This window comes from Desmodus rotundus, chromosome 8 (genome assembly GCF_022682495.2).
Source record: "Desmodus rotundus isolate HL8 chromosome 8, HLdesRot8A.1, whole genome shotgun sequence".
NCBI lineage: Eukaryota > Metazoa > Chordata > Mammalia > Chiroptera > Phyllostomidae > Desmodus > Desmodus rotundus.
In genome coordinates this window covers 45,524,160-45,551,344 of record NC_071394.1, presented here as the reverse complement: position 1 = coordinate 45,551,344, position 27,185 = coordinate 45,524,160, and the positions used below count along the sequence as shown (strand labels likewise).

Genomic DNA, 27,185 nt, shown 5'->3' with positions numbered 1-27,185 from the left:
ATAAAGCGAAGTGCAATGAAAGGAGGTGTGCCTGTATGCTTCTAAGACAGGGAGAAGGAGCTCTGAGACAGGCACTCAGAGGAGGACGACAGACACACAGAGGTGAACAGCTGAGAAGAGGAGGAGGCAATGTGACCCCACTAGAAATTCGAGTGATGTGACCACAAGCCAAGGAACAAGTAGAGCCAACAGATGCTGGAAAAGGCAAGGAATGGATTCTCCTCCGGAGACTCATGGAGGGAGCGTGGGTCTGCCGATGGCATATTTCAGACCTCTGGCCCTCAGACTGAGAGAGAATGTATTTCCGTTGTATCTGTAATAAGTACCACCCGGTTTGTGATCGTTTGTTATGCTCTTCCTAGGAAACTAAGGACTTGAGTATCGGAGGACTCTGGTGCCCATGGGCTGGGTGCCCTGGAACTGATCCCTGCAGACACGGAGGGTGACTGTACACCTACACATGTAATTTTTGGTATTTTGTTATTTCTCATCCTTGTGCCTATTTTTACAAATACAAACACTTGTGTTTGCATGTGTATATTTATATATGCATGTTCTTCATTTTCACTTGCTCCATACATGCAGATAGCACTGCATATATTATAGCTTGATGCTTTGATTTTTTTCCCTTAGGAATATAGCCCGGTGACATTTACAGATCAGTACATAGAGACCTTGCTCTGTTTTCACAACTGCATAATATTCTGTTGTATGGATAGTGCTATAAACAATGCCGAAGCCAGTATCTTTAAGTAAATTTCAGTCTGTCCTTTTGCAGGCAGACCTGTAGGGTAGACATAGGCTTGATGATCAACACGTAAATGCAAATGCCTTTGTTATCATCAAATGGATGCCTGTCTCTGGAGTTGGTACTCCTTCTGTTCTCATGTGTGAAGGGGGCTGCTTTCCTAGTGTAACCAATAGTGTGACCCTATTGCTAACTTTTTAGATTTCTAACAATCTGATGAATAAAAACCAGGGTCTAAGAGAAGTTTTAATTTTCCTTTCTCTGATTATGAGTTGGGTACCATTTATAATTCCTTTTCAGTGAGTTTTTATTTATGCTCTTTGCCTATTTTTCTATGGGATATTGGTTTTACTTCTTGATGTCTACTAGCACTTTAAATGTGACAGGTATAACACATTTTTCTTAGTTTGCTGTTTTTCCTGTGATTGTTTATGATGTTTTTGGCCATGAATAAAAATTTTTATAGTATTTGAATTTATTAAGATGTTATTTTATGGTTTCTGAATTTTAAATCATAGTTAGAAACACCTTCCACAATCCAATTTTAAAAGTAAAGAAATTCACATGTTTCTTGTCATACTGTATAGTTGCTTTTTCTATTTTTCACTTTTAGATCATTGCCTATTTATATCAAGTAGAATAAACCCCATGGGAGAGAATTCAGAAATATCTAATAATACAGAGTTGCATTTACCCTTTGGCTCAACAGCCTCCAATTCGTATGTTTGTGGTGTCAAGGGTGGGTTCAGTTTTACCATTTAATACAATTGTCAGTTATACCAACATCATTTCTTTAAAAAGTCAAATTTTTTGAATTAAAGACTGAAATCCATAAAAGTCCTGAAAGAAATATAGGCAGTAAAATCTGAGATATTTCTTATAGCAATATTTTTTCTGTTATATCCCCTCAGGCAAAGGAAACAAACAAACAAAAAATAAAGAAATGGGACTACATCAAAGGAAATTATCAACAAAATGAAAAGACAACCCACTGAATGGGAGAACATATTTACCAATAATACATCTGATAAGGGGTTAATATCCAAAATTTATAAAATACTTACAAAACTCAACATTAAAAAAACAAACAACCTGATTAAAAAATGGGCAAAGGATCTGAATAGACACTTCTCCAAAAAGGACATACAGATAGCCAACAGACATATGAAAAGATGCTCAACATCACTAATAATTAGAAAAATGCAATTAAAACCCACAATGAGATATTACCTCATACCTGTAAGAATGGCTGTCATCAGTAAATCAACAAACAACAAGTGCTGGTGAGGATGTGGAGAAAGGGAACCCTCATGTACTGTTGGTGGGAATGCAGACTGGTGCAGCCACTGTGGAAAGCAGTATGGAGTTACCTTAAAAAGTTAAAAATGGAACTGCCTCATGACTCAGCAATTCCACTTCTGGGAATATATCCAAAGAGGCCCAAAATACTAAGTGAAAATAATATACAAGGTTTGTCCAGAAGGCATCCAGCCACGTAATATGAAATATAGAGACATTTGTTGAAGAAGATACAAGAAACATTGTACATAGGACAATGATGCCTCAGTCCCCTTCAAAGTAGGTGCTTTGGGACCTCACAGAGTTCTCCCAGTGTCCATCAGATGCCACATTGTGTTTTCCTGAATCTCATCAATGGCCTGAAATCTTTTCCCATTCAAAGATGATTTTAGTTTTGGGAAAAGCCAGAAGTCACAGGGTGTCAAATCTGGGCTGTAGTGGGGCTGAGTCACCTGGTTGATTTGATGTTTCACCAAAAAACTGCACAAGGTGTGATGCATGAGCAGGTGCATTGACTTGATGAAGCTGCTAATCCCCAGTTGTCCAAAGCTGTGGCCTTCTCAATCATGTGAATGGTTTCCATGGAGGAATGTTCAAGCTTAATGCAAAATTTGATGCAGATTTGTTGCTCTATTTGCTCAGTCATTTTGAATGTGATGATCACACAGTACACATGCTCACTCAATAGTATCTACTGCCCCCACTAATGAGCACAGTGAAGTAGTCATTGTTCACACGTGTGCATTCCAGTCCACTCTCCTTAGCTGCCAGGTTACATTGATGTCACATAAACCATTCTCATTATATTAACAATGGCTGGATTTTTCTGGACATACCTTGTATATTTGTCTCCTTGAACTTATTCCCCAGCTCACTGATGGTTTGTTAATTTTTTAAAAAAGATTTTACCTGTGTTCCAAACATGGTTAATGAAACAATTTACCTATATTATGGATTACATAATTAATAATTTGAATGCCAGCTTTCTAACGTAGGTAGTCCAATTCCAGGGCTCTTATCCATAGCAAAAAAGAACACAGATAGAATCTAGAGATAGCTCTGGAAACCAGTACACCTCTCTGTCTCTGGTTTTGGTCAGGGATATGTCATTCAAAAATGGTAGGTGGCCTTAATTCACAAGCATACTCTCTACGTCCTTGTACTGCTCTTCCTAAAACAACAGTCAAGGTATCTAATCCTGGATGGCATCAACCATGAACTTTAAACTTTCCCTGATACTCATCTTCAGGGTCTGGGAATTGCTGAAAGAACATCTTGAGCTTATCTTGGTCCACGAACCAATCCACCAGGTTTACCCCAGACCTTTCACCTAGTTCATGAAAACTGAAATTCAGTGTGAAAAGATGTGAGGCTTATATATTACAATCTCTGTCTCAGCCTCTCACCTCTTAAGAGATGCTTTGACATTTGTGAACTTTAAGAGTTCAGAAAGGATTTCCTGGCAAGAGCAAGAATGTACTAAGTACTAAAACAGTTCCAGAATGTGTAGAAAAGAGTTAAATATGAGCCACACCATCTGCCATAAAAAGACTCATTAATGTAGTTGCTACACTGAAAATATGCTTCCAAAGCTGGGAATCTGGGGGAGGAGGTAAAAATTCTTAAAAGCATAGAAAAGAAGAAAAGGTAGAAAAGTCAATGTTTGTAGTACTTTGGTCTTCTTGGGTACGTCTCACCCAGTTAGGATAGGGTCAGAATAAAACATATAATCCAAGGAAAGCAGTGAGAGCCCTCAGCCAATGAGGAGCCTGGGTTATGTATGGTACCAGGAGTGCTGACCAAACCAGAGTGACAGGTTGAACAGATTATTTAAAACAGGCCCAAACTAGTTACACCCACCTGTTTCTTTAACAAAGAGTATTTATTGGCCATTCTTCTAGGTCACTCCTGTTGGAGAAAGTATTCAAAGTGGTAATACCAGGTCACAATACCAGGTCACAAAATCAAGCTTGCTTAGCAAATATTGGGAGAGGGAGGACCAGAAAAGTTGGGAATTGAGGCAAAGCTAAGCGTACCAGAATTCAGAAGCCATTTTCAGAAAAGAGTCAAGCTTCGCCCAACCAGATGACCACAACTTGCCTCTTAAGTGACCAGGTTTTGTACAGGCTTGTAAGTGACTTCTGAGAAATAGCCTGTGTTGAATATTTCCTATCTTCCCCTCCATCATCTCCACTTTGCTCTGTGCCGCAGGAGCTACCTAAAAGGATTACATCAATGGGATGCATTGCTCCTGGCTTCCTGTTGGGTTTCACTGAGCAGAAGCACCAAAGGCTTCCTCCCTGCAGGGTTCTACAGGCTAACTGGACCGCTAGACATAGGTCTCAGATTCCAGAAGGCAGCGCTCTGCATGCTGCCTCTCTGCCTTCTGTTCTGGTAATTCTCCCTCCTTTACTCACTTAGACCTGGGCAAAGCTGCCTGCTGTTTCCAGCCACTGGATTCTGTACTCTCCTATGTGCTTTTCTCAAACCCTGCCTGTGCCTCTGTATATGGTCTCTTTATTCAACTCCACTTGAATGATCTTAATCTGAGTGTTTCCTAGCTGGGGTCCTAGCTATCCATGGTTGCTGGTACCCAGCATGCAATGGTGAGAAAATTAGAAATTTCTAACACACGAAAATATAAAAATAAAAGTGATATATTGGGGGAAGAAACAAAGAAAGAAAAGAAGCTCTTGAGATTGGAGGAGAAGAGAAGACAGCGGAGAAGCAGTTCCCACGTGGGGGCTGGCAGCTATGCTGAGACCAGATTATTGTGGATGGTGAGCCATTTGAATCATCGTGTTTGTAGGGATCCTAGAAAAATGTGACTGGTGAGATCACTGTGGGGCCAGACCGGACTGGAATTCCCTGATACACCCAGAATTGTGACAATTTCAGAATAGTGAACAAGGCCCCTCATCCAACATCCATGCTGGGTCAACCCTTTGGTTCTTAGAGGACATCAAAATGCACTATACCAACATTTGAATCTGCTCAAAGTGAGGAATACTCCACTCCAGGAAAAAAGGTCATATTTTCTAAATAAAAACATACATGTGGTGATTTTAGAGGATTATTTTGATGAAACATAACTCTCCAGTGCCCTTAAGCCTTTGGAATTTATCAGATCTGAATTGCTGTAGAATGTTATGTTCCAAAACCCCTGTTTCTCTTAAAAGGGTATTGTTCTGTTACAGTTGTTTTTTCCTACAGGTATGCTTTAAATTTTACAGCTACTTAACTGTGTAAATTCTTCAGATGTGTTGTGGTGGAAAGAGTACTAGGCTGTGTGTGAAGGGACTGGCTCCATCTTTGGGCCACTGGTGTCTCCTATGCATGACCTCCCCAAGCTCGGGATCATTGATTGGCCAACTAGGGAGGGCTGGTAGCAATCGTGCTCGTTTTGAGCATTCTTACAATCAACGACTTTATTTTAGTTTTACCAGCTCTTTCTGCTTTGCATAAAATAGAATACTATGTAAATACAAAGCCTGGTGTTCTGACAAGCTCCTTTATACATTTTATTAAAGTGGATCAGATGTACATTTCTACTGTCAACTAAAAATATTTCTTGAAGATGAATTTTATTTAATTCTCTGCTACCATTAGTAGTTTAGCCTAACTAGTTCAAGCAAAATACATTTGTTACAATCAACTTTGTACCTATTGTGTTATAAGATTTTCAAATGTGATTTGTGCAATCACAAAGACTTCAGAACACCTCAGAACAGGAATTGTTTTATCAAGTTATCTATGTCAACGTAACAGCAAATGCTCTTCCCTCATATTTAGCTTTATCTGACTACTGAACTTTAATCTAATTGTCACACTTTCAGCAAAAGACTAAATAACTTCAAAATTCCACCACTCTCCTGTAATTCCATTTCAGAATCACGGGACATGTTTCAGTGTATTCCAGAATGTAAAAGGAAACCACATAGCTACATGTGCTAAACTTTTCAAGTATAAGAAGCTCCCTGAGTGTCTATTTTTAAATCTATTGTCATTTCCCCCCTCCATCTGAAAACAAGAATTTGGTTTTATGCGCTTTATGGATGACATAAATCCTGATTTGCTGATTAATCAATTAGTAAATGGCTATTGCATTATCATGTGAAAAATGCTACAGGGTAACAAAGTACATGCATCTCACTACATACCATCTAGATTCTCCAATTATGCTGCATTTTTTTCTCCATCACAGATAATTTAAATTAAATATTTTTGCTCAATTAGTTGTCTTCTGTTTGTCTCCACTAAACTTCTAAGGAAAAAGAACCCTTTGTGCTTTGCCGTAGCTACATCCTAGGAGCCTATCACACAGGTCTCAACAGAATAGGTATTTGAAAAATATTTATTGAATAAATGAATAGCTTACAAATTAGTTGGGAGGACAACGCACATAATTTAGAGTACGTGGTGTCATGCATGCTGTATGAATGAGATGGAATCTGAGCGGTGACTGAACAGAGGCTACAGGATGTGGTGAGAGGCACAGTGGGAGGGGATACTAGTGAGAGAATCTTCCTTCGTGGGTCTCATATAACTGAGCCTTATATATATTCAGCCATAGAAATCCGCCAAGAATATTATGCTCATTAAAGAACACCTAAACAACACCATGAGTTAATATGTTTTAAATAAATCTAGAAGGTGTGTCATACTTGAAATTATACTTCAGTGTGTCTTCTGGGTTAAAGATATGATGCATTAATACTTTTTAAAGCTACACTTTGGTTCAGGTATGGGGTAGCACACACCCATACCTGAGCACCCATAGACTTCACCCCAGTTATTGAAAATGATTAGTATCTAGTAAGTGTTGATAGAACATGTTAGGGTTCAGTAGACACCAGATGATAATATTCGTCATAGTGTAGGATGGAGAATAACTGCGGGTGATGCCTGGTTTAGACAAAAGGCATGCCTTCACAGGTAAGGACTCTTGGTAAGTCATAAAATCTAATGGGAAAGCACATGGCAGGAATGCTCACTATTACCACTGCTATTTAGCACTGCCCTGGAGGCATCAGTCAGTGCATTTGACAAGAGAAATCACAAGTGTGAGGATTGAAAAGCAGGAGATAAAACTATGCCTATTTACAGGTAACAGATAAGTTGTCAACTGAAAAGCTACAGTAAAATATCACTATAAGATATAAAATTAGCATAGAAAAATTAATACCCTAATATACATATAAACAACGAGTTAGAAGAGAATACAATACTCACCTATTTCTGTTGCTCACCTCCCTCGTACAGCACACAGGAACACTGACAGGCTAGGAAGTCCATGTGAATAATTCTAGTGAGAGGTCAACTGTGAGGTCACCTTACGGAGGTGACACCAAAACACAGAAGGGGCCCGGACTCCTGAGTCAAGTGTCAGAGTCACCTGACCTGGGCTGGTTTTTACATGAGTGAGAGACCAGCTTTGGTCCTAATTTTTAATAGCACAGACTAACTTTCAGTGGTTTAAAAAAGGATTAAAATGTGAGGAATCTATACTAGGAAACTTACAAATATTGCTGAGGGACACAAAATTAGACCTGAACAGCAAGAAAGAAATACCAGGGTTCTAGATAAGAAGATCTAACATCATGAAAATGTCAATCCTTCTTCTGTTAAAAGTATTCATTTGATCCCAGTAAAAACAGCAACCAGTTGTCTTTCTGCAGCTAAACAAGTTGATTCTAAAGTTCATAAGAAAAAGTCAGTAACACAATAGTGGGAAAGAAGAGCAAATATTATAGAGTGAGCCTACAAGACATCAAACTAAAATACAAAGTCTCAATATCTAAAACAGCACGGAAGAACCAAGAAACATAATAAAAACCTGGAAACAGACACAAATATACATGAGAATTTATAAGCCTAATTTCAACTCAGTGTGTTAAAAAATGACATTAAAAAAATTTTATTGAATTTGTTGGGGTGATAGGTTGATAAAATTATATAGTTTTCAAGTGTACAATTCTATATTACATTATCTGTATATTATATTGTGTGGTCACCACCCAAAGTCAAGTCTCCTTCAATCACCCTTTATCCTCTTCTACCTCCTCCTAATTCCTCTTCCTTCTGGTAAGTACCACACTGTTGTCTGTGTCTATGAGGGTTTTTTTTTCCTTTGGTTAATCCTTTCCCTTTCTTCACTCAGACCCCAATCCTCCTTCACTCTGACCATCTCTATGAGTCTGTTTCTTTTTTGCTTGTTAGGGTTTTTTGTTCATTGGATTCCAGATATAAGTGAAATCATACAGTACTTGTTTTTCTCTGGTCGGCTTATTTCACTTAGCATAATACTCTCCAGGTCCACCCATGTTGTTGCAAAAAGATTTCCTTCTTTTTACGGCTGAGTAGTATTCCATTGTGAAAATGTACCACAACTGTTTATCCACTCACCTATGGATAAGCACTTGGGCTTTTTCCAAATCTTGGTGGCTGTTAACAATGCAGCAATGAACACAGGAGTGCATATGAGGTCTGTCTGGGAATAGTCTAGCCATTGTTAGCATTCTGAGAATGGTTTGTGCAGCATCAATGTAACCTGGCAGCCAAGGAGAGTGGACTGGAATGCACATGTGTGAACAATGATGACTTCACTGTACTAGTCAGTGGGGGTGGTAGACACCATTGAGTGACCATGTACACTATGTGGCCATATTATTCAAAATGAGGGAGTAAGTAAAGCAATGAATCTGCATCAAATTTTTCATAAAGCTTGAACATTCCTCTGCAGAAACTATTCGGATGGTTCAGAAGGTCACAGCTATGGGCAACTTGTGATTGGCAGCTTCATCATGACAACATGCCCACTCATGCATCACATCTTACGCAGAGCTTTTTGGCAAATCATCAAATTGCCCAGGTGACTCAGCCCCGCTGCAGTCCAGATTTGGCACCCTGTAATTTATGGCTTTTCCCAAAATTAGAATCACCTTTGAAAGGGAAGAGATTTCAGGCCATCAATGAGATTCAGGAAAATACGATGGGGCAGCTGATGGAGATTGGGAGAACTCTGTGAGGTCCCAAGGTGCCTACTTTGAAGGGGACTGAGGCATCATTGTCCTGTGTACAAGGTTTCTTATATCTCCTTCAGTAAATATCTCTATATTTCATATTACATGGCTGCATATCTTCTGGACAGACCTTGTATGTATATTTGGAGTCTTGAAAGGAAGAGGGGAGGAACAAAATATGCAATCTGAATGTACATTGACCCCAAATTGCCCAAACCTGGTGAAAACTATAAACCCATAGTGTCAATGAATGCAACAATCCACAAACACAAGAAAAATGAAGAAAGACACACCAAGGCATCTAATAATCAAACTGCTAAAAAAATAATAAAGGGATGGTCTTAAAAACAACTAGAGGAAAAAAGACGTCTTACATAAAAGAAAAACAAAAGTAAGGATGACAGCACACTTGCTGACAGAAGCATGTGGTTTTGCGGTAAAGCAATATCTGTAAAACACAGAAAGAAAAAAACCCCATCAAACTAGAATCAAAACCAAGTTAAAATATATTTTAGAAACAAAGGTAAAATACTTTTTCTGACATACCAAAGGTGAAAGAATTCATCACCACTGGACCTGCACTATAAGAAATGTGAATTCTAAAGGAAGTCCAGCATGTGATAAGAAAATGATAACAAATAAAAATATAACTCTACACAAAAGAGTGAAATCTATGGAAATAAATACTTTTCTTTCTTGTTTTTAACCATCTTTAAAAAGATAATATCATGTAAATCAAAAAAGAATAACTGTATATTGTGGGGCTTATATTATAAGTAGAAATAAAATGTATGACAACAATAACATTAAAGGTTAGGAGAAGGGTTATCAAAGCACAGTGTTGTAAGGTATGTATTCCATGGGTGAAGTGACATAATATTACTTGAAAGTAGACTGTGACAAGTTAAACATCTATAAACCCTAAAGCAATAAAACAAAGGATGTTTTATTAAACATAAAATAAAACAAAGATTAGCTAATAAGCCAACAAAGGCAATAAAATAATTAAAAATATTCAGTTAACCCAAAAGTAGGTAGTGAAAGAAAAAGAATGAAGAATAAATGAGATACTATAAAACAAGTAGCAATATGGCAAATACAAATTTATTTATATAAATAACTACATTGCGTGTAATGATCGAAACATCCCAAATAAAAAGGAATACAGACCTCCGGTCAAGATAGCAGCATAAGTAAACATGGCTTGCCTGGAGGCACAACCACATCAGAATTACAACACAACTATAGAACAACCATCACTCAGAACTGTCAGAAATCAAGTTGAATGGAAGTCTGACAACTATGGAATTAAAGAAACCACACCCTTCCAGACTGGTAGGAAGGGCAGAGAAGTGGAATGAGCTGACCCACACTCACATGTTGTGGATAAAAATTAGGAGGGTTACCTCAGGGGTGAAGAGTCCCAGCCCGACACCAGGCCCTTCAGCCCAGGGTTCCAGTGCCAGGAAGATAAGTCCTCATAAATTCTGGCTGCAAAAACCAGTGGGGATGGAGTTGGTTGAAGAAACTTCTGGAGTCCCATGCAATTCCTCTTAAAGAACCCACACATGGACTTACTCAGACTCACTCCTCCTCAGCTCTAGCACTGGGGTAGCAGCTTGAAAGGCACTAGTGGCATACAGGGAGGAAGTGAAATGTCTGGCATTAAGGCTGGGTGGACATCTTTCTCCCAGACAGAAAGGTGGGCAAAGGCCACCTTTTCTAAACCCTCCCCCCACAGAGCCACAGAGCCAGCAGGCAGGTACCATATCTGAAATTCTATCAACCTGGCTAACACTGTTCGCCCTGCCCTGGAGATTCCCCAGGGTTCCATCCCACCCAACGTATGGGTTCACCCAAGCTGTTAATAGTAACTTTTCCACATGAATGGCTAGTCATGGCTAATGCTTCATGACTTCCTAAATCCTCTCAAACAAGCAACAGCCAGCCTCAGTGATCCCCAGCCCCTATATCTCTTGATAAGTCATCCCAGGCCTGGCACTAGCAGCTGTCAGACTAGATTCACAGCCTGGCTTCACCTGGGAATCTCCAAGTCCAGCACAAGTAGCAGCCATCTCAGATTGCTTCATAGCTCAGGTGGGTGGCCCTGGGGAAAACACAGGTTGGGAGCTGACCTTGGCCTGCACCATCTGGGAAACACCAGAGCCAGCACACCCAGTGGACAGCTACAGGCCATGTCGGAGGACCATTGCCCTGCACCTGCACCGCTGATCCTCCATGGAGGGCAGAGTTTGGTGGTCAGTGGTCACAGCCAGTCCTTGCATCTGACTGGCCTAGGTAAATCCCTCCACTTGAGTGGCACACAGCAATCAAGGATCAACTACAAAAGGAGGGTGTACTCAGCCCATAGGAAGGGTACACCTTGATATCCAGATTGGGTAATAGGAGAGGCTGTGCCACTGAACCCTACAGGACACCTACTACAGTATGCCATGCTGTCAAGACAGTGCCTCATAATAGCTCTACCTAATACATAGAAGCAAACACAGGGAGGCTGCCAAAGTAAGGAGACAAAGAAACATGGCTCACATGAAAGGACAGATCAAAACTCCAGAAAAATAACTAAACAAAATGGAGATAAGCAATATATCAGATGCAGCATTCAAAACACTGGTTATAAGGATGCTCAAGGAATGTAGTGAGGAACTTAGCAGCATAAAAAAGATCCAGTCAGAAACAAAGCATTCACTAATCAAAGCAGAACAATTGACAGGGAATCCAGAGTAGAGTGAATGAAACTGAGGATCAGATCAATGATTTGAAACACAAGGAAGCAACAAAACAACCAATTAGAACAAGAAGAAAAAAATAATCCCCCCAAATGAGGATAGTGTAAGCAGCCTCTGGGACAACTTCAAATATTCCAACATTCGCATCATAGGGCTGCCAGAAGGAGAAGAGAGAGAAGAAGAAATTGAAAACTTATTTGAAAAAATATTAAAAGAAAGCTTCCCTAATTTGGTGAAGGAAATAGACACACAAGTCCAGGAAGCACAGAGAGTCCCAAACAAGGTGGACCCAAAAAGACCCACACCAAGACACATCATAATTAAAATGCCAAAGGTTAAAGAGAATGAGAGAAACTTAAAAGCAGCAAGAGAAAAGTGGTTAGTTACCTGTAACTATTTATTAATACTCAACAAAATAGTTATAAAATGAAACGAGTGTTATCAAGGGAAAAAAACCCAAACAATGAAACAAAAAAGAATGTTCTACAAGAGCTATAATGAAAGAAACTGATAAACCTGGAGAATCTAAGTAGGGACAAATGTAATATAAGCAGGGAGGAGTCTTCCAGTGGACACTTGGAAGTCATCACAATAGGATAAACCGGCAACTAGCTTTCTAGTGCAATTGACTTACAATGTTCGATTGACCTGAAGTGAAATGTTTTGTTTTAGGGTCGCTTAAATCCTAATAAAATTCCATAGAGGTTTTGAATTTGCTAGACTATCTTCTAAGACCCTGTACAGCAAGAATTTAAGTCATATAAAATTTGGGTTTTTTTCATTTGGAGACTTTCAGGTACAGAAGACTTTCAACTGGACAGATCTTCCTGTGCTGCTTCAGGGAGGATTAGAGGCTCAGATTAGAGGTCCTAGCTCACACCCAATAGTCGCCCTTGGCCCTCTTGTCAGGGCTCAGTATTTGTCTGTTCAAAGGCTCTGTGCTGCCTGTTTGTTACGGCAGCTGTTACTAGACCATGTACGGTTCTGGAAAGCTGTTTGGGTCAATAATTAAATGGATGGATTAGTGGTTGACAGCTTGTTTTATGAGATTATTTGGGCACAAATAATATCCATGTGATGTATTCCAATTTTCAAAAGATTCACCATGTTTTGTAAGTTGTTGTACCAAGGATGATTTCACATTAAGTCTATCACCAGGAGACATTTAGACTTGTTTTCTACTTGGAGTAACTTCCCATGTAAAACACAATTATATGGTTCCTAGAGTTTTAAGAAAAATTTAATTCCAGAGCTTTTTTCCAGAGATTTATAATTTGAGGCATTACATTTATAGCTTAAGATATACAATAATGGAAAGCTTCAACTCTTAAATTACATAATTCAATATATACAGAAAAAAGAATTATTTAGTATAATATGTTAAAAGGTTACCTATGAATCAATAAGAAAGACAAATAATCAAACAGATTTCATATATGTTATAGATGGGAATAAATTTTGGTGTGATAATTTTGAAAGCTATGTGGCAATAACCATAAAATATTAAATATGCATATTCTTTGACCAAACAATTCCACTTTCAGGAGTTGATCTTATGGAATAGTTGCCATGTACGCCACTGTTAGAAAATGGAGTCTCAGTAGGGGTCTTTGGACCCCCTTCCCACTCAGCTGCATAGGAATGGGCCTTGAGCTTGGAGCACCTCCTTACCAAGTGACGCAGAGCCAATAGGCCTGTGCTGGGTGCATCCCCTTGTGTGGGAAAAGCTCTCCTTGTTTTATGTCTAATGAGTGTTCTCTTGTCTCTGCTTATAGTGTGGTGTGTGCAATATGACACCTGGCCAACCCCACTGCCAAATATATCCTCTGAAGGGAGGGGCAGAGTTCCTTCTATTGCCACACGAAAGGGGTGCAGGTAGGTGCATTGCCTTGTGCTGGCCTTGGGGTGAGACCTGCTGGCCATGGGGGGCTGGTGCCTGCTATTGAAGCTGATCGGGCCCTGTTTCTTCTCTGTGTAAATAGAGCACTTTTCCTTCCATCCACTGACTGACTGCATTGTGTTTTCATCGGTGACTCTGATACCGAGATGCAATGGGCAGAAGGAAGTGTTTAGAGAGGTGATTTGCAACAGGTGTGGTGCAAGAATTTTTAAAACAGGTAACTCTTGACTATTTAGTCAGGTAAACTGACCTCTTTTCCCTTAGATTGTCAGATAAAAAAATGAAAACAGTCAACACAACAATAGACATCCAGTGTCATATTGGCAAAAAATATATTTTTGGGTGTGCTGCAGAATTTTAGTAATTACTTTATGTGTGCTATGAGATGAAAAAATTAAAAACTATTTGGATTAGAGTCCTCCCTTTGAATTTGGTAGGACTCTGCTTGACAATAACTACACACACACACTTTTTATATAGTATAGAGTATAGAGTGCAAACACACTTATTAAAAAGAATGTTTCCTGCAGTCTGTCTTGTTTATAGTGTAAAAGATTAGTAGCTAGTGGAGTTGTTCTAAAAGAAGCAATGCATACATGTTACACAATACCACACAGTAGTTAAAGAGCAACTAGCAGATTTTTCTGTTGATGCTGAAATAGTGCCAGGAGACATTAAGTGAAAAAAAAGTAGCAGGATAGTATGTCTTACATTATTTATTCATATTAACAAAAATAAAACTGTATGTGTCCATGCATGCGTGTGTGTATGTTCATTAATGGCACATTCTTCGGGTAAACACTGAACTTCTCATAGTGGTTACTTCTGTGGAAAATATTGAAGATGAAAGAGGAATTTCACTTTTAACACCATATGGTTCTGCATTTGTTTCTGTTTTTTTATATGTGTATGTATTTGGAAGAGGATGATATGTAAGGAGAGAATGAGATAATTTTATTTTCAAAATATACATAGTTGAGAATAAATATATATAAATATATAATAAAAACTATATATTAAGTATTAATTGCTTGTGTTCCAGTGGCATCCTTTTAATCCCTTCTTACCTCATCTTGGTGATTAGCTAGGCAAGCCACAGATGTCTCTGAAGGACAAGTACTATTACACTTAGAACTACTCAAAATTACCTTCTTTGTTTGTTATTTATTGTTTCACTCTACACATTAGAATCTAAGTTTTGAGAAAGCAGAGAATTGGGCAGCATTTCATTTTCTGTAGCTCCTGGGCCTAGAATAAGTGCGTGGCATACAGTGTACGCTCCCTAAATATTTATTCCACAAATAACTTAAGCAATGAAAAGAAAAATAAATGACTGGTTGGGTAAGTTTTCCATTGCCCATTTCACATTCATGGGAAGTTTGCTCTACCAGCCAATTCTTTAACAAGAGCTTAGTCTCCTATCCGTCAATGCTGATTTCAAACTGCATGACTTCCTGATGACCTCGCCTCCTTTCTTAGCCCTTTTCTATCCCTAAAAGATCTCTTCTTCTCTTGTAAGTCCTCACTTGAGGTGGTTGATAAGTTCTGTGACTTTGAGTGAAACAATGTATATAAACCAGTTTTACCACAGGCTAATTGATATAAACAAGAGTTGAATTTCTACAGTATCTCATCAACATTACAATGAACCACTGAACAAAGCAATGTTATCAGGGCCCTGATGTACTCAACTGATAAATTAAAGGAGGAATTCTGGAAGCTTGGCTCTTTCAGTTCATGTCTGTACTCCCCTCTCCATTTCAATTTCTTTGTAGATTGCTACTAAAATGGGTCAGGCAAATTGGTGGCAGGCAGAAAGTGTGCCAGAGGCCCTCCAGTTCTGCAGGGTTCTTCTGGGAAGAGAAGGATGAGGACCCTCTTTCCCCTAGGGGCGAGGTGAGAGGAAAAGTATCTACTGGTGGAGGGAAGATGGTGCCTGTCTGTCTCAAGTAGTTCCTTGAAAGGATCCGATCATCAAAACCTGTGAATTCCCCATAAATAGACGAGTAACTAAAAGAGTTGTGGTACATGTGTACAATGGAATATTACTCAGCCATAAAAAGGAACGAAACCTTGTCATTTGTGACAACATGGATGGACACAGAGAGTGTTAAGCTAAGTGAAGTAAGTGCGACAGGGAAAGACAACCATATGATTTCACTTACATGTGGGATCTAAAGAACAACAACACCCCCCCCCCCCAAAAAAAAACCCAAATAAAATTGAAACAGACTCATAGACAGAGAACAGAATGAGGTTTGCCAGGTGGGAGGGGACTTGGGGAGCTGGGTGAAGAACATAGGGATTAAGAAGTACAAAGTAGTAGTGGCAGAATAGTCATGGGGATGGAAAGTACAACACAGGGAATATATGGTTAATAATACTGTAATAACTATGTATGGTGCTAAATATCACAGGGAACATTTTGTGAAGTGTATGATCGACCACTATGCTGTACACCTGAAACTAATACAAATAATAATGAATATAAACTGTAACTGATAAAATTAAAAAATCTCATGTATCCCCTTAAAAATGGACTGTCCCCCTCCCCTTGCTGGGGATGGTCCTGGGAGCACCTGCCAGTTTTACTAATCCCACGGAGCCCGCAGGAAGACCCAGAATAAAAGGCACCAGTTGCTTAGGGATGCTCCACCAAACTCTGTACCTGACCACGTAGGAACAACATACAGCCTATCCAGTATTTGGCTAGCAATGTAATAGGGTCAATCTAAGGGCAAGGTCATCGGCAGTTTTGTATACATTTTAATAGGGAGGTTTAAAACATGACTCCTGAGGGTATTTTAGAGTTTTAAAAAACATAGGCACTTATTTCATGCTTTAAGGCCATTTACCACAGAGCAGAAGATAGTTCAGATCTATAATTTGAAAAGCAAAAGAGTAACTAAGGATATCCAAATGGTAATAAGCATATCAAATGATGCTTGATCTCTTCTGTAATTGGAGAAATGTAAATTACAACACAATGGCTACAATTAAGAAAGACTGATGATACGAAGTATAGGTGGGGCATACAATGTGTCTAGTAGTCCGAATCAGTACAAACCCTTTAGAAGCTGTTGGCATTATAAACTAGAGGTGAACAGACTCCATGATCTGCAAAATCTAGTCTTAGTTATGTACCCAAGGGAAATGCCCGCGTGTGATAAGACACATGGCCAAGAATGCTTATAGCAAGCATCCTGTGTGTATTAACAACCTTGCTTACCTAACGGGGCACAGATGAGGGAAGTGTGGCAAGGAGAGCTGCAGATCACACAGCTAGTCGGGGTTTTAACCCGGGCAGCCTGGCTGTAGAGTTCACACACAGAGTTCACAGAGTTACTAACTCTCAGAAGGAACCCAGGCAAGGGCTCAAGCTTGGAGACGGAATTAGGGAAGCCCAAGGGAATGGAATTGAGGTGAGCAGTGAGCTCAGGTACTAGAAAAGGGTCCAGAATGGAGTAGCAGCGCCCCCTGCAGTTAGGTTGATCTGCATTCCAATTCTCATACACAGAGCTTTCTAGAGTCCCTCTCAAGTCACCTTCTACTTAATCTTACCTTGGACTGAGTCCTCCTAACCCTAAGTCCTAGTCCCAGGCTAGTTCTAACCCTAATCCTCCCATATTTGTGGAACCCAGAACATGTGTGCTGAGCATACGCTGAGTGTTACAGTCAGTGACCAGTTATCTGCGTTTAAAATAGCATCCCAGGTGACTCTTAGACAAATGCCCCTCAGAATTTAAATAGGAAATTATTGAAAATCAAAGCCCTTAGAGTTAAAGGTGCAGAAATTCTAATGATGGAATTTCAAAATGAGGGGTGGGCAACATGGGAGATATCTGGGGACACGGAAGACCTATATAGCCGGCTTAGAGCCACATCTTGTGGTCAACGGCTGATACTTATTGTTAAGGTCTGCTAAGGTCTGCTGAGGGCTGAGGGTTGTGCTGCACTTGGTGTTTCCAGCAGGAACAGGGAGCTCCAAATCACCTAAAGAGAAGGAGCCATCTCATCTGTCTGATCCCCCTCGCCCCTCTTTGTGTCCCTCCTTTCCTATTTCCCTGTCCCTGTCCTTTGCTCCTTCCTTCCCTAAACGTTTGTGGCACATCTCTAGGTTTTCTGTTCTCCCCCAGGAACTTGAGGAGGAGGAAGAGCCAGAGTAACAGTGTCCCTCCTGGGCATCACTGGGCCCTTAGCAGAGTTGACAGATGGTGAAACAGAAGGACCGACAATCGTCTGTGTTGTAGCTGGGTCTACACAGCTAACTCAGAACAGAAAGGAATGGGATCCTGCACAGAGAACTGTGCTCCACTGGAAAAACGATGAATTCACTAGATTGTGAAATTGTGTTTTCTCAAACATATCGTATGAGATGAAGTATGTACACATGTACGATTGTAAAATAATTTTATTATTAATCTATCAGGGAGGGACAGGGCATTTTACTGTTACTGTCTCTAGGTACAGTCTGGATTCCTCTTTCCGAGGTTTAGGAAACCTTTGTTCTAGGAGAGAGAGTTAAGTGACAGTTTTTCTCGAAAGACTAGTCCCATGTCTCTCAAATGTGACTTGCTGGTGGGTTTTGTCTGGTCCACGCTGTTTCATTTTTTATGTTTAGCTTTTTACTTGTTTATTTACTATTAAATTATTTTTAATTCACAGTCGATGTACAATATTATATTAGTTTCAGTGTGCAACATAGTGATTAGACATTTATGTAACTGGTGAAGTGATCGCCCCAGTAAGTCCAGTGTCCTTTGGCACCACATGTAGTTATCACAGCATTGTCGACTGTGCTTCCTGCGCTGGGCTTCACATCCCCGTGACTATTTTTATAAATGGATTTGTACTTCTCAATCCACGTTACCATTTTTTTCTCATAACACTGTTTTAAATGGAATCAATAGCCAACATAAAAAATTGGGGATATTATTATTAAAATCCAGGTTTCAGGATTCTTTGGGAAAGTCTGGTGATATGGGGCTGGTATTTCCAAGGGCAACAATTGGCTAAGGCTGAAGGGACCTCGTCTCTGTGATGTGCTCCAGCCCCGGCAGTCCTCACACTGCTGGAGTGGATTCCCAAGGGCCAGCTGCTCATCTCACCTTCTTCCTGGTCTCCTTCAAACACCTGCACTACATACACCACTAATTCACAAGGAGGAGGGCTCTGGCCTGGAAGAAAAAGTCAGTTTGCAAAGGGTCAGGAGGAGAGGTGGTGGTGGGGCTCTGTGAGCAGTGGACCCTTGCACCCAACAGGAGGAGCTGGGACTTCTGGTGGTGCCAGGCCGGTGCAGTCCTGAGAACCTGGCAGCACTGGACTGCCTGAGACAGTGGAGCCACCTCTTCAGAAAGCAACACTTGGGCTTGCAGGGCAGATCAGAGACTCTTCCCCTGTTTTTCTGAGCTGCTAATCTCAGATTTTGGGGGGAAAACACAAAGGAGTCCATGGGTGACGGTCCTGGCTGAAAGACAGTGGTTAGTTTAGCTGCGGGTAGTTTCAATTAGAAAAAGGGCAACAATGTTACATTTTTTGTACCTGAATGTTGTCCTTTATGGTTTAATTCATATGAACTAGTCATAAGCTCTTTGTGTGATGGGAATTTGCCCTATGAAACATCCATAATGCGTTTTCCAATGACCTGGTCACTGAATCTCTTCATTCATTATTTTATTCATTCATATATTCATTCACCAGATATTGGAGCCCCCACTGTGGCTGCGGTGTAGACGTGTGTAATAGTGAATAATACATAGCCCCAAGTTCTCCCAATTCTTGGTAGTGATGTGGACAGGAAATGGAGAATCAGAGTGGGAAAGACATTGCTTGGGAGTGAGAAATTTGGGTCTTAATTCTCTTTCTATCCTTCAACTGCAGGGCAAGCTTGGGCCAACTACTGATCCTTTCTGGGCTTCGCCTTTATGCAAATGGGGCTAAATTATCTTTAATTTCTTATTAACTACTAAAGTACTTTGCTGAAGAAAACAGATGTCACATCTGGATGTAAATACAGATTTTCGTACATGTGATGGAATAGCTAGTTTCTTTACTAGGCTTTTAGTTTTCTTCATGTATTTGGTTTCCAGGTATGAGAGTAAAAATACATTTTATTTTGCTATAATGTGCTTGCTCATCTAAGATTTTATGTATAAGAAATTAAATTAAAATTGTTTTTGCACCCACAGTTATTAGAGGAGAAGGAGGCCAGTGATGATTCTGTTGGAAGCAGATGGTTCGACTGTTTCTGTGTTTAGGATTTACTATCGAAACCCAAGGGTGAATGAGGGCCGTGAAGAAGAAGAAACTTGCAAGAATGTTATGCAGTTGGGGTAATGGGTTTATTATATCCATAAACAAGGAAGCATTTATTGGTATTGTGCCCAAAACAAAGGACAAGGTGACAAAAACTCTTTCAGCATGAAATCAGGACAGCTGCAACAGACCAATACTGAGCTTACAGACTCTCAAAAGATCACAGAACCTGAAGCGAGAGCTTTCAGGTTGCGTAGTTAGTTATTCAGACAATAAACTCAACTGTACAATGCAAGCTACACACGGCAATAAAACACGGTTGGCAAGGCAGTCTCTTACTGGGGGACAGAGAAAGGCTTGCTAGGGCCTGGGGTCACAGATGGGAAAGGGCCTTAAAACCTCATAAATCCTCCATATCTTTTCTCCATTTCAGGAGCTTCTTTGGAGTAACTTTCACCTTCTTCGTTGGAGGGCAGAGAATCTGCGAAGCGCTTCAGGAAGCCCCCGTACCTTTTCTGGTAATCCATCCACCACTCTGGGCGACCCACTCTTCTCATGAAGCCCCCGTATCGCTTCTGCAGCTCCTTGGCTTCGTCTTCCAGTTGGGGGCTTCTCTTTAAGCCTCTCATGAAGCCCCCGTATCTCTTGCTCACGTCTTCAGCCTCACTGCCCTCCTGGGGGTGGCTGCTCTCGCGGTTGTCCCCAGTTCCCAGCAGCTCTTTCAGGGCATCTGAGGAGTTGCCCAGGGTGTCGTCCTCCTCCGCATCCTTCTTCATGAAGCCCCCGTATCTCTTGGCAAGGATTTCACCTCCGTTTGCCTCTTCTTCTGGCTCCAGAGGATAAAGCTCATCCATTTTCTTCATGAAACCTCCATACCTTTTCATGAAGCCCCCATATTTCTTGGCCAGCAAGTGGCTGTCCTCCTGCCTGCCGCTTTCTCTGAGGGTGCTGGTGCCGTCCTGAGGAAGCTCCAGTTTGGCCAGCTGCAGCAGCTCCTTGCAGGTGTCCCAGGTTTTGAGAGAAAGCAGTTTCCCTTCACATTCCAGTGTGCAAGCCTGGAAAAAGAATTTGGTTTAAGGATTAGAGGAGGCTTCTCTGATTATATGAAGTGAACAGATTCATTTGGACCACAATATACTTGCTTTGATGTGAAAACGCACACATAATAATCTCCATTTTCTTATTACAAATTTTCATCATACTGAACAGGCAAATCAAAGAAAAATTGATTTAGAAAAATTGTGGAGAATTAATGGAAACAAATTAGAATTTTTCTTTGAATTTTAACAGATTGTATATATTGTGCTACTTCAATATTGTAAAAGATTTTTTCCACCCAGTTTTAACCTAGATTGGCTTCCTGCACAATCTAATTTCATTGAGTAATTTTCCACTGTTGATTTCACTTTGAGTGTTTCAACCAAAAGGGAGAAATTTCTCTTTACCTAACTAGGTAGGTTATCCCCCAATTCCTTTTATCTTCTTGTCTTACAGATAAAATCAATATTAATGATATAAGATTTGTTTACTTTCTTGTGTTAATATTTTACCTGCAATGATATCCAATATTCCCACAAACATTTCAATCTTTAGAAAAACAATTTCAAAATAAGTTTGAAAAAAGACATTGTGAAGACTCAATTTAAATCCTATAAATTATTTGGATTATGACATACTGATTTGATGAAAGGAGAGGTTTTGCTTTTCTTTCCTCTTAATTGATTAAAACACATTCAATCATCTTGACACAAATGTTTGTAATTATGGAGACCCAATGTGAAATTATACATATGCTAATGTTTAAATTATTCATGTTACTTTTTCTTAACATTTAGTTACTGCTATACAGAAAAAATATCTTTTCCAATGGGAATCATGTTATCTGATGAAATAGAAATGATACCTTTACAACTCCTTCTGTTTTATTATATAATTAAATTATAATCATTGTGAGAGTTAGGCTATGTATTCTAATAGACAGGGTGGTGATTGCTGGGTGGATGGGGGCATGAGGGGACTAAACAGTAATGGAAAAATACAATGAAGATTAAAGAAAAAGCAATTCTCTTCTATTCAACAAATCGTTTGGCTATAATAAAAAGAGTACTATTATTACATGAAGATGTGATTTTTCTGAGCATTTCAGGTTTTTTTATAGTGCCCTAAAGTTTACGTATAGAAGCCAGGTTACTGACCCTTGATTTAGAAAAACCAGGTTCTCCCTTGATATTTAAAAATATTTTGTAAATGAATTGATATAAAATACATATATATTTTAACAATGTAAGAAAGTATTTTATTAGTGCAAAAAATTCTTTAGGGTACATATTTAATTGACTTAATGATTATTTAAGTTTTGTGTCTAAGAAAATTAAATATATGCATTTATAAAAACTTAAAGATGATTTAATTAAAGTGATCCTGCTTTATTTTTGCTATCTAATTAAGAAATCAAAATGTCATTAAAAATTAAGATGTTTAGGTGTCAATTATATTTTCATTTTAAAATATGATTTAAATTATTTCTTTACCAAAAATTAACATTGAATATTTTGTATACTATTCTTTTTAATCCTTTTTAATGTTAGGATTTCTTCAAAAAATGACAAATAATTAGAATAACTCATCCATGCTAAAAAAGTGATGAGACTTTATATGCTCCTTATATGTCTGTGCATCTTTTGTTGTATTTATCACACTCTGTGTTCTGCAGTCAAGGTCACCTCAGGCCTTGACTGTAAATTCAATTCGGACATCAACCATAGCATGCCGGCATATCTTTGTGTCCGCCACAGAACCAATCACAAGTGTCTTTCACGTGGTAGAATGTCAATAAATACTTGTTATGTTGATTTTACCACGTAGTTTTGGCTAGGCAACCTCATTTCTCATACGTGCTTTTGCATCCAAGCTGCAATTCCAGAACTGCTGTAATTCTAACAATGTAGTCATTAACAAAGCCTTTTGCCGTGGAGAATGTAACAGCCCAAAATGTAAGCTCCCATACAACACAAATCAGTTACCTTTATCTAAGAGTCAACATTTTTTGTAATTTAAATATAAAGCTCTATTATTCGTCTCCTCTTTAAGGCTATGTTAGCACATGTACATATCAAATGGAGTGAATCAGGTAATTCAAAGGAAACAAACAAACCTTTAACCTGAATGCTTTACTTAATTTTTGTCCCTATTTCATGCATCTACATAACAAAGTTTCTTCAAAGGCTCCAGTGAGGAGATTAAGTCCTTCTCAGGTGAATACATTATTCTTTATGGAGCTGTTGAAGTCATCACAGAATTTCAACAAATTGAGAAAAATAGTTAATTGAGAAGCTAGTTAAAATGAAGCTTCCTGAGCCCCAAATTCAGAACTTGTGACCAGTAGAGCGTCAGTGGCGATTCAAGAGCACAAGGACTACGGTTAGAATTAAGAGCTCTTTTGTTCTAGCACTGCCCCCCCTCTCATCCAGGGGAGTAGTTTATCTTTGCATTGCTGCCACCTCTCCGGACACTGGCCACTTCTCCTGTGCCTTTTTCACAGGCAAATCAAACTGTTGTCTTACTAGGTTTTTCAAAAGCACATTCAAGACACGACAGAAGTTGACTTCCAGCTTCACTTGTTTGCGAGACAGTTGCTGATCTCTTTCTCTCCCGTCTACTGCGCGCTCCCCTTCCTTTCCCTGTATCCCTCCCTCCCTCATCCCTTAGCTCTCTCAGGTGAGGGCAAGGGCTTGAGGGAACCCAGGTTAAAAGCGCTAGAGAAATTAAATCAGAAAAAAGGCGACTAAATGTCACTAATAAAAAATGACATTGTCCGCGGGCAGGATGAGAGTGTGGTTGTGTGTGAAAGGGTCCCTTAATGGGATGGTAGGAGTTGGGGTGACTGAACATCTTCCTTGGGACAGGTGAGGTGACAACCCAGCGCTCTCCAAGGTGCTGAAGAGAGCACACCGCGAGGCCCCGGTATCTCCGAGGTTCAAATAAACTTGATTTGTGTGGGCACGTGACTGCCCTTACCGGCCCCTAGGTAGTCGCGAGTCCCTGAAGCTAAGAGCTATAGCGGGACCTGGGCCAGCATTTAGGGGAAGAGTCGGGAGACCTGAGTCACCGGAGATCCGGGCCGCGGCGATGCGGACCGATTGTGACTAGAAGAGGCACCACGCGGTGGCTGTTACTAGCTCACCCACGGCGCTAACACTCACCAGCGGGTTGAGGTCGGTCGGACGTGCCAGGCGGTAACTGCACGTCGCGCAGTCCTGGCTGCATTCCGCCTGCACGGTCGCCAGGAGCCCAGGGCCCAGTGCCAGCAGCCAGGTGCAGAGTCTCAGGAACCGCGCCATGGGCTGCGGGGAGAGAGGGACAAGAACTCGGAGCCTGCCCTGACGCAAGCGGCTTCCTCGGAGGGACTGTCGCCAGGACAGTCCAGCCGGGAGTTTGTTGGACAAGAGAGCAAGAACTCTTAGGGACGCTCCTGCCTGGGTCCCCGCCTGCCCGGCCGACGCTGTTTTGAGAGGCCCGGGTACAACTCAGATGGCCTCGAGGTTCCCAGGGTGGCACTGTCGCCCCCCGAGTCCGGGGCTGCTCAGGACACTGGACTGTCTTCAGGGCATCTGCTGCTCCGGGCAGGATTCTGCAGGGAACAGCCAAACCCCAAATGCACGAAAGCGGGAGCCTGGAGAGGCGCGACACTGACCCGGGGCACAAAGAGGAAGGACGTTGGGAACCCCATGCAATGAAACGCAAAATAAAACAGAGCAGGTGGACGACCCCAAAGGCGCGCAGCCAGGGCGAGTTCTGGGCAAGTTCACTCACATTGACGCTATTCCGGTGGCGCAGCTGGTGGAAGAAGCCGAGTCCCAGCCACTGCACTAGAAGGGAGGAGAGAAGAAGGCAGGTGTCAGGTAAGGGGCGTCGGGGAAAAGCTGCCGGGGGCGCAGGCAGGCTCCGGCCTCACCGTCGCTGTTGTCAGTGTCGTCGCGGGGCCGCGGTAGGGACTGCAGGTCTCCGAGCGCCTGCCTTGCCTCCCCTGGCTGTCCCAGGGCTGGCAGCTGCTGGACCCACTTTATAATTAGCCTCAAACCGAAGGAGGTGAGTGCGCCCCAATCGCCGGCAGGCTACAGCTGACGCAGGCCCTACGCCACCCCCGCCGACGCAGGCACGGGAGGGGTCGGTCCCAGCTGGTGCGCGCGAGGCTCCAGCCCCCCTCCCCCGTGGGGAGGGGATGGTGTGGGAGAGCGCCTGCGGCTTTCCTCACCGCCAGGTGACAAACCTAGGTAATTAGGAAATTTTGGGAAAGAGTGGGATGAAATCAAGTCCCCGCAGGTAAGGGCACTGAAATTGTACTCCCTGGGGCGCGCGCTCCAGGGACAGAGTCGAGGTGGGGCGTTAGGAGGGGCAGATGGACTGATTTAGGTTTCTGGAGTACTGGACCTTCGGAGCTGGCGGACCGGCCCCTTCTTCGCCTCCTCCTGGGGCGCCCTCGAGGCTGCGGGGGACACGAAGCACAACTGTCTCGAAAGTCGTTACTTATCTACCTGTCTGTCCCAGCACTAGACTCGGAGTTCCTTGCTATGATACCTAACAGCGTCAGGCGCACAGTAGGCGCTCAGTTAATGGTTAAACGATACCAACTTTCCGGGAATCTTAAATTAAATCTCAGGACTGAGCTTTCCCCTTTCGCGTGAGTGAGACCGCCTGCCAAGCGCGGACGCAGTAAAGCCTAAGGTTTTGGAACGGAGCTCCTTAGGGAACTGCACGCGGGTCCGCCGCGGCGGGAGGGCACCCTCCTGTCCCAGCTTCCCGGGCAGCCTTCCAAATCAGGATCGCTACCTCCAGCGCGCCGCCTAAAGTGTCCCTGGGGTGTTTGACGAGTACGAGGCAGTGCCGCGGCGGGTGTGAGGTCAGTACGCTGGGGCTGTAGAGTCCAGGGAGCGATGAGGGACGCGCACCCACAGCGTCCCGGGCTTGGGGCGCGCAAATCCCCTTGGCGGGGAGGGGGCCAAGAGCCAGCGGTTGGGGCGGGAGCTCTCGATTCAGACCCGCTCCGCCACTTTCTCTTTCAACGGAAAATTGCTAACAGGCAAGGTATTCACCTTGTCTAAGGACTCAGTTCCTCCATTTGGAAAATAGGGACAGAGGTAATATGCCGTTCATAGGGTCCCGGAGGTACGCATATGAAATAATGGACGAACACACTTAGACTGGTGCCTGGCACATAGCAAGCTCTAAAAACGTGTTTCTAATACCCTGTCATCCATCTACCTTCCCGTTTGTCTGTCCTTTACCCAGCATACATGTTTATCCATGTATCTTTGTATTTATCTATCTCTCCTGGCCTTAGAGGAAACCACAAACAGTCCCAGAGCCCATGCATACATAGAGAAGCGGTCTCAGGGCTTTCGCAGCCATAGCGCCCCCTGCAAAGGACTGACCAATACCTCAACCTTCGCGGGGATCAGCAGTCACAGGGCTCCGCTCCCCGAAGCTCGGGTCGCGCTGCATCTCCCACTTCGCTCGCTAGAGGGCAGCGCTCTCCTGTGTAGGTTTGCCTGCTCCTCTGAAGCGGGTCTCAGTGTACCCACTTCAGACCCGCACCTGCGGAGGCCCCAGAGCACCACTGGCGCCCCGCCTGCATTCCGGGCTGGGGCATCCTTGTAGTCGGGCGCGAGGGTGCGGGGACAGAATGCCCGGCAAAGTCCTAAGACATCTTGCCAGGAAAGCACAGTTTCCCCTTCCACATTTTAAGCTCTTCACATTAGGGGCTGATGGTGTCCTCTTCAGGTACTTACCCCTGTCCCCAAAGGAAAGGAGAACTGACATCTGTAAATGAGATGTCCCCTTGTTGCCCGGACTTTGTAAAGGCAGCCGATTACACTGCAGTGTTCAGTAGCAAAGGAGCGCACGAATAAATCCTGTCTAAAATGAAAGAAAACTCGTTCTGTCTGAGCACTGGCATACCTGGGACCACCCTGAAAACTTCAAACACGCAGTCAGTAAAAAGGGATCAGGGGCAAGAGACTGAAACATGGGAGTGTTTGTGTGTGTGTGTGTGTGTGTGTGTGAGAGAGAGAGAGAGAGAGAGAGAGAGAGAGAGAGAGAGAGAGAGAGAGAGAGAGATTGCTTCCTTAGGGTACACAGTGTGGACAGGAAACAAGCTCCCTAAAATATTGGAAAAGCAGAGGCTTAACGCTGGAAGAGGCCCAGGGATAATT

At 41.9% G+C, this 27,185-nt stretch overlaps 1 protein-coding gene across 1 annotated transcript; it reads right to left on the bottom strand.

The window, feature by feature from the left end:
• Nucleotides 1–20,041: 20,041 nt before the first annotated feature.
• PENK (proenkephalin) lies at nucleotides 20,042–25,072 on the bottom strand. Its single transcript, XM_024572288.3, has 4 exons — nucleotides 24,929–25,072; nucleotides 24,787–24,842; nucleotides 24,177–24,317; nucleotides 20,042–21,029 (listed from the first exon to the last, which is right to left on the bottom strand). Exons 3-4 carry the CDS (start codon nucleotides 24,312–24,314, stop codon nucleotides 20,367–20,369), a joined length of 801 nt encoding a protein of 266 aa, XP_024428056.2. The 5' UTR covers nucleotides 24,315–24,317; nucleotides 24,787–24,842; nucleotides 24,929–25,072; the 3' UTR covers nucleotides 20,042–20,366.
• Between the last annotated feature and the right edge of the window lie 2,113 nt (nucleotides 25,073–27,185).